Source organism: Myxocyprinus asiaticus, chromosome 20 (genome assembly GCF_019703515.2).
Source record: "Myxocyprinus asiaticus isolate MX2 ecotype Aquarium Trade chromosome 20, UBuf_Myxa_2, whole genome shotgun sequence".
Classification (NCBI taxonomy): Eukaryota; Metazoa; Chordata; class Actinopteri; order Cypriniformes; family Catostomidae; genus Myxocyprinus; species Myxocyprinus asiaticus.
In genome coordinates, this window is record NC_059363.1 from 18444126 (window position 1) to 18452839 (window position 8714).

Consider the following 8714-nt stretch of genomic DNA (forward strand, 5'->3'; position numbering starts at 1 on the left):
CATCAACAAGGCATTTCCGTCCATAGAACTGCCGCTCACTGGATATTTTATTTTTTTTGCACTATTCTGAGTAAATTCTAGAGACTGTTGTGCGTGACTATCCCAGGAGATCAGCAGTTACATAAATACTCAAACCAGTCCGTCTGGCACCAACAATCATGCCATGGTCCAATCATACTTTTCCCCATTCTGATGGTTGATGTTGAACATTAACTGAATCTCCTGACCTGTATCTGCATGATTTTATGCACTGCACTGCTGCCACATGATTGGCTGATTAGATAATCGCATGGATGATTGTTGGTGCCAGATGGGCTGGTTTGAGTATTTCTGTAACTGCTGATCAACTGGGATTTTCATGCACAACAGTCTCTAGAACTTACTCAGAATGGTGCCAAAAACAAAAAACATCCAGTGAGGGGCAGTTCTGCGGATGGAAACGCCTTGTTGATGAGAGAGATCAACAGAGAATGGCCAGACTGGTTTGAACTGACAAAGTCTTCAGTAACTCAGATAACCGCTCTGTACAATTATGGTGAGAAGAATAGTATCTCAGAATGCTATTCTGAGATGCAGGTTGGTGCTGTTTTGGCGGCACAAGAGGGACCTACATAATATTAGGCAGGTGGTTTTAATGTTGTGGCTGATCGGTGTATTTTTTATTTTTATTTTTATTTTTATTTTTTTGAGTGTATAATGCATTTCTTTTTCAAAATATGAAATAACTTTTTAAAGGCGCTCTAAGTGATTTCATCCGTTTTGTTAACTTTAGCTAGACTTATCCACTGAATTTGAATGCCCCTATCCCTTCAACCACACACCTTCTCTTAAAAAACCTGCCCGCCAGGAAATTCGAAAATGTAAACATTTGAAATTGTGTGAGCCACTCCCCTTATTGCTGTGTACAGAGTGTATGGCTGTTAGAGACAAGTGTGATTTCTTAGGACACCTATTTCAGTGACATCTGTAGGTAATACTGACATTTCATGCATGGCATTCCAAAAATGTTTTTGATTGCTTGCATGGATTTGACTTGGTGTGGACGGCATGCTGCTGGACTGTATGTGCTCTATGAACTGGAAAATGTTCTGAAAAAGTATGTGTGACGTTGCTCCCTAGAGCGCTGCATGACTTACGGTTCTGTCTCCATGCTGTTCAGTTTTGCTACAAAATTTTGTGGTATATATCCCCTCTGCCCAGTAGACAGAGACTCTGCCATGTACCATTCAGGGTCATCCCTTAGAGACACACAAACAGAGTACAATTAGATGCATGACAGTCTAAATACTCTTACAACTGCAGAAACAACAAATAACAGGAGAAACCTTGACTATGATCTAAACATCTTTCACTTCTCTACACACACACACACACAAAAAAAAACAACATCAACAAAATGAATCTGTAACAATTTACTCACAACAATTTACTTTTAATGGTATTTTAATAAATATCACGGTCCAGTTTTTCAATACAGTGGTAGTGGATAGTGACTAAGTAGTCCATGCAGTCTGTGCATCATATTCCAAGCCTTCTCAAGGCATATGTTTTGGGGAGAAACAACCTGAAATGTAAGTAATGTTTCTGTGAAAATCATGACATCTATTGCACGTCTGTTGCACTTCTGAGAGAAGCTCACCCTCAGGCAGAGGTGCAAAAACCATGTATGCAAGGTATGCAATGCATAGGGGCGCCATGTAAAGGGGGGTGCCAGCGGCTCACTAAAGGTGATGCAATAGACCTCCTCAACCTCTCCAACATCACTATTTCTGGGGGACCCTCAAGGGTTTGTGAGATTTAGTGGCTTTTTTTATCAGCTGATCACCCATCAATTGGTCAAACCTATCCTGTTGCTCTACAGAGAATATCTGTTGTCAACATCAGAATGATAATAAAAAGCTTACTCATTAAGGATTTTCATCTTCTCTCCCTTCGCAAAGCCAAGGTCATCACTGTGGCTCGGCTCATATTTGTATATTGCTACCACCAGGTTGTCTGGAATACACAGATTGCAATAGTGAGCTGTCTGATCAGGACCCATGTGGGCGTCCCTGCTGAACCCCATAGTAAAACTTCATGTGTACCACAGGTAAGTAAGGGTTTCATCTCACCTGGAAGAGGAGATGATGGTGGAGGTGTGTACTGGGATGGATACAGGATCAGAGGATCATAGGACTGTGAAAGAGAGACAGCGCATGAAAGATCTACTAATCTAAAAACTATTCAAGAAAAATAAAAACGGTCAAATGGTATTGCAGCATATTACAATATCATAAACCATGCAAAGCCAATTCCCTAAAAAGGTGGAACCTTATTTTTTTCATGGACAGCCTGTGAAACAATTACCACAACAAGAACAAACATTCCAGCATGTTCATCATTTTCACTATGCCATAAACAACATGTGTTGTTCTCGTTAATTGTTAATCTTCAATATAAACAAATTACATGAGGAAATTTGCCTCAAACATAGCTAGACATTTTAGTCCCTGACTGATTACCAAAACAAAGGCTCATTTCCCTCCATATTATATAATCAGTTGACCCATCTGAGGAAAGAGTTATGGCAGGGCAAAAGGAGTAGGAACGGATCAAATTAATTGTGAATGTGTTGTTATTTTGTGTTTCAGTCTCTGCTTCCGATGTTTCAACAGCAGTTTTCAGTTATATCATGCAAATTTAGATTGAAAGATCACCTCACAATCCAAAAGCAAATTTTCCATTTTGCTTTCAAGGTTAAACTTTCAACATGCATGTGATTATTTTACAAAAGTTCTTGTGTAGCACTTTGTGATACATTGTTGTGTTGCCACGTGTGTCTTATAAAAACCACAAAGATTTGTGACTTATATGCATGTCTTTAGTGCAGAGAATGACTATGCCACTTCCTTTGTCTATCTCTGTTTCTCTCTCGCTTTCCCTCTTCCTCTCTCTCTTCTTTTCACACATATAGTAAGTTTTCGGTCTCTAAGTCTCACATTAAAACCTGACTTGAGATCTAATTCTTCCCTGTCTCGCAATCCTAAACGGTGTGATATGAAATTCCAAAAATGGTCACGTTTTTTACAGTAATGCATTGTAGAGGAACACAAAGCCTTTCTGCATCGGTCAGGTGGACAATAGGTAAAAGAAGTCTTATGTGTAAAGGTTACATAATATTCACTACAGCAGATACAAAGACCCAGTCATACCTGATTGGGTGGAGGCTTTGGGCAGTTACATTGGTCGCACCATTCGTCTGGATGGTAGGAGAATTCATCATCTGGTTCAAATGAGCCGCAGTTCCCCATATTTACTAAGCATGAGACAAAACAATGTCAACAACGATAATGATTATTACTATATTAGAGATAAATCAATTTATATTTGTTCATTGTTTCAGCAATAAGGGTAATCCTTTAAAATCCTGGGAAACAAAAGTTCAGAGGAGTGGCAAATGAATAAATAAATATGATCCGTGAATATTATCTATTTGTTAATATATGCTTGAATGTCATCATTTTTATTTGGTCTTTATTACTGTAATTAAATTAAATTGTGTGAGATAGCTCACATTGGAACAGACAGAGGATTAATGATAATATATTTCCTATTTTTTCACCAAACAAATCACAAAATATTTTGTTATAATATAATATAATATAATATAGAATAACATTTTTATTTAGTTAAGTCTTTGAAGTAAAAAACAGCCGTTCTGGAGCAGATCTGTAAAGAAGGTTAATCCACTTCTTAATTCTTAATTCCAACTCACACACGGAGTAAATGGATGAATGAACAGATCTGGGTCATTGATCTGTACATTTGTGTTTTCACTTGTCTTGAACATATTGTGTTTTAGCGTTCAACTAGCAGGCATGGGCGCCTGTACGTGGTTGAAGGAGTTTGCGTTACTTAGCTTTACATAAATATCAAGGTTCCTGGAAAACCTGGCAATATCAGTGAATTTCTAAATGTTTTTTTTTTTTTTTTTTTCAGACCTGTAAGTTTTCCTCTGCTCTAAAATATTTCCTTGGTTAGAAATTGCTCTTGTGTAGAACTTGTGTTGAACAAAACTTGCTCACTGTGGTGATATTTTGATTTGTTGGCGAATCACTCTTTTGAGCTATTTCAAAACGGTTCACAAAATGGTGTGAATTATAAATTAGCGAATTGGTCAAAATTATAAAAAACAAAAATAAATAAATAAATGAATAATCCTTATCCAGTAATCACAAATGGCTGGAAAGGTCATGAAAATGTCATTAGTCATTAGTCAAAAAGTGTACATAAAAATCACTGTGCATGGATGTATGCACTGTATGGTATTTTATCCACAATCTTTTTCATTCCCAATACACAGATAAATAGTTTAATGTGCCAAATCTGTATCTCTGTGGGGTTTGGACCTATGAGAAAGAGAATTGTTGGGTCAGGAAAAGTGCAACTCTTGGGGTCAAACAGAACACTGTGAACTCCTGGGACTGTTTGGGAGCACAACCCAAATCAAAGCAGGATCTACCAACAGAGACAAGAATTTCCACTGACCTCAGGCCAGTTCCTGACCCTACCTAGCAACAGTGAAAATGAGTCTCGAGAGGTGAACAACAAGGTCAGATGTTTTGAGCTTGTAGCGTAGCCAATGTTTGTGTGACATTGTCTCATTTGTTAGAATAAAGTTGAATAATTGTGTAAACTAGTGTTTTAGTCTATAAACATGTTTTTATCACTTTACTGCTGAATTGAGGTAGTGATTTTTTTTATTTTAATTTTTAATTTTTGCCATTAGAAAAAAAGCTACAGAAGAGCAACATACAAAATTGTACAGCAGTGAGCTTGTTCAACGTGTTGTAATGACAATGTGCTTCTTTTGAGTAAGTTTACCACTGCAGGTTTTGGGCTGATTCAGGCCCTTTAGTTGCTCCCTGTAGTATATGTTACAGAGGATGTGTTTTTATAGAGCTGAAATGAAGTCAAACAGATCGAATGCCGCTGGAATCCCACTGACTAAATCATAGGATTTTCTCTCCCTCTCACATGAGTTAATATATCACTGCAGTGTCTGAATATTCTGTCAGAGATCAAACAGAGGTCAAGAGGTTGAGAGGAAAGGAATAAACTTTACTGATTCACACCAAACAGTCCAAGTCCAATTTTTGATTTTACTGTTGGACACTTAAGCCACACTTAAGAATGTAGGATTATCTTTGCATTATATACAAATATCAAACCAAGTGGCATTTATTTTGAACAAGTATCGCACAAACACTCTTTTCAAGCTCTTTTTTTAGGTACAATTTGGGGAACTTATTTCATGTACAGTAGTTATATGAAGTTACTCTGTAGTTACTCTGCTTGGACACCTGTGTAAACTTGAAGGGAACTGACATTTTACATCCCTTGAAAATCAGCTTAAGACCAATGGTTCAGAAAGGTGAAGTTAGTTCTGAGAAATCCTCTTGCATTATTTTTTTGCAGATGCCACTTGGCTTGATAATTTGTTATCAATGAAATTCATACGTTGTCCAAATACGTTGTGGGGCCACTGTATACTGATGTGTCAAAAGATATGATGTAATTCTGTCTCACTTTTTCGAACAGTCCTCCTGTTTAACAAAAAATTACTGCATTTACCTATAGGAAATGACACAATTTTAAAAAACACACACAATCTTACACTTGTTTGACATAAATGATTGCATGTTTGTTACATGCTTAAAGCAAAATGTAAATGAATAAATAAACAAAAATTGAAAATGTTAGCTTAGAGCTGGTACAAAAGTAGGAGTTTTCCTCCTTGAAATTGCTGCACAGGGATTTTGGAAATTCACCTTAAAAAAATAGCACAAATGTTAATTCGAGGATTTTTCAAACCTGTGACTGTAGAGAATTTAGAAGATTTGTCTTAGTTGATTTAATGTTTGCATTCAGTGTCAAAACAGTGATGCTACCCAGGGGTGTAAAGTAATTGAGTAAAAATACTTAAGTATTATACTTAAGTATTTTGGGGGGGATTTGTACTTTACTCGAGTGCATTTTAAACTTAATACTTGTACTTTTACTTAATTACATTTACAAAGAAAAAAATAATACTTTTTACTCCTTACCATTTTATTTAAACTTCAGAAGTACTCATTACATTTTTGCAGATAATTTCCTTTCTTCTTACTGGACTTAAGCCGCCTTTCCACTGCATCAGATAAACGACAGATGACAGACCAGTGGTCAGTCATTTCAAATGGAGTGTCGCACGGCAGTTGTGTGAAATTCTGACTATCTGCAATTTCGGATTTGATTTGAGCTTCAGATACGTTTAAATATTTGTGTGACTGGCCCATATGTGACCACCCGACTGAATGTGATGTATTTATTCAAAACTATGAGCATCAAGTTAGAAACACTGATTGTTTTTGTCCTAAACTTCATTCTAAATGCCTGCTACTTCTACAGATTTTACAGTTATGAAGTCAAAAATGATAATACATGTTGCAAATTTATATATATATATAAACAAAAGGCTTTTGCAATTAAATGTGTACATGTCATTTATTTCTACACTTGCCGTCATATTTAAATCATCTCTATACATTTCTTCTCCCTATTTGCTGAACTAGTATTGTTGTTTTTAGGCAACTATTCATTATAATAATAACTATAAAACCAGCAATGATGATGATAATAATAATAATAAAAATAATGGAATCTGACTAAATATTAATTGTGAATTTTATTGAATTCATCCATCTGCTCAACAGCAAGGTTTGGTAGCAAACCTCAGAAAACAATTCACAAAACCAACAACATTACTAATTTTCTTCAAAGCTTCTTTTGAATTTTTTTATATTTCTCTATGTCTCAAGGGGGTAGGTGCTCTGACATCGCAATTCGTGAGTGCCTTCTCCCATGCAATGACCACACTTAAACAAGCTTGTAAATGTAGTTGGTTATGTAATGCAAACGTTAAAACGAGTCATGCGCTATAGAAAAAGTGTTTATATGTCATAAGATAGCACTGTGTGAGGTCAGTTCAGCAGTTTTACTTGTGATTTGGAGTGAAAAGGGATAAAAGTCATTTTGTTTTAGTGCCTCTAGTGTTCAGTCCACCAGCAAATTGCTGTGTTACGTACAACAGGCCACATAAAAATCATTTTGCAAATTTTTGTTATTGTAACATGATTCTAAAAACCAGGTTTGCGAATGCCACTGTCGTCAGAGACAGTAAAACGGTGACTTAACATACCAACCGATTTTAAATGCAATCTCTCACACAATCTCCTCTCTCTGGATATTATTCAAGCTAAAAGTTACTTTTTTAATACTTAAGTACAATTTAATGTGGATAGTTTTTTAATTTCACTAAAGTATGTTTTTGGCTAGATACTTGGATTTTAATTGAGTAAACTTTCTACTCTGTATCAATACTTTCACTTAAGTATAATTTTGGAGTACTTTTTACACCCCTGATGCTACTATGCAGAAGATTATGAGAGAAACTTGACTTAAAATCATGTGTTGCTTCTCATCTGAACATGAATTGGAACATAAACCCAACACAACCAGTACTAACATGCAGACATTATATTTTCACTGATATAATTCCTTGGTGAATGGTTAATTACAGGTACCTTGCAAGTTATGTCACTAATTTAGATTGTGAAGTGTAGTGTTGTAGCACTTTATATTGGACCAGAGCAATTTACAGATTATTCATATGATTTCAAACACTCTCACATATACTTTTCTACTTCAAAATCGTAATATTTTTTGGCCTGCTTTAAAAATATACATAAATTGAATCATGCTTAAGATCACGATGTCTCATCCAACAGATCATTTGTTGATTCAAAACAGACTGCTTGATTTTACCTTGATCAGTCTGATAACATTGACTCAATCAAATTCTTCTTGACCATTAATTAAGGTAAGAAAATGTAGAAGCCTGCTTGTAAAACGTACCTTTTCTGTCGACAGACGTTTCAGATATCAATGAAGGGCCAGCTCAGCAGGCATTGTCATGTTTTTAGCTTTAAATTTTATGAAGAATACATTCTGCCACACAAAGCAACCAAAGATTAGACAAACCAGCAGAATGTAAAGTCTTACACTGTTTCGAAGGCATGTGCTGCTAAAGTGTCAAAAGTTGAGAAGTCACGTCAGTTTAACTTCCCACCTTAACAGAAGCACATTATTTTTGAAGGCATCACTCTTACACACACACACACACCACAGTGGTGCAGAGAAAGCTGATGATAGAGCTTCCTGTCGTTGAGGTGTCTGAGCTGATATTTAACATTTCTATAGAGGTGCATTGAGCTCTGAGCAGCTGGTGTGTGTGTGTGGAGTAGAGAATTCTGGGTCAGGACTCCACTTGTCACCTGTTTTTGCGTTGCCATGATGTCAAAGAGTGGAAACTTTAACGGCACTGATGGGTTTTATCTTGCTCTTTTGCTGAAAAAGAGCCACAGATCTTCACAATTGAAAGTTTTTATTTCAAAGTGTTATGTGTAGCCGGTTGGTTTTATTCTGCTGTTTATAAAAAAAAATTAAATAAAAATAAAAATAAAAACAGTTAGTATATAAAAGGCTAATGTTAAATGAAAATATTAACAGGGCATTAACCTACTCATATGCTTCAGCATACAGTACATCACCTTAATACATGCTTATAAAATTCAAAGCATTTTATGCATTTTACACATTCTTGTTTTTTAACCAGGCTTTAAGAACGTGTATAA

At 35.9% G+C, this 8714-nt stretch overlaps 1 protein-coding gene across 2 annotated transcripts in view; it reads right to left on the reverse strand.

Annotated features, from left to right (window-relative positions):
• The window catches only part of LOC127411582 (tyrosine-protein kinase Lck-like), a 28806-nt gene extending 20568 nt beyond the window's left edge, over positions 1–8238 (reverse strand). Inside the window, exons 1-6 of one of the 2 annotated variants that reach the window (XM_051647278.1) lie at positions 8150–8189; positions 7936–8028; positions 3192–3295; positions 2112–2175; positions 1905–1995; positions 1137–1238 (exon numbers count right to left, since the gene is read on the reverse strand). In XM_051647278.1, the coding sequence (XP_051503238.1) occupies positions 1137–1238; positions 1905–1995; positions 2112–2175; positions 3192–3290 (356 nt within the window). In that variant the 5' untranslated portion in view covers positions 3291–3295; positions 7936–8028; positions 8150–8189. Of the gene's footprint in view, positions 1–1136; positions 1239–1904; positions 1996–2111; positions 2176–3191; positions 3296–7935 lie in introns of both variants that reach the window. The other variant, XM_051647277.1, reaches the window with a different exon arrangement.
• Between the last annotated feature and the right edge of the window lie 476 nt (positions 8239–8714).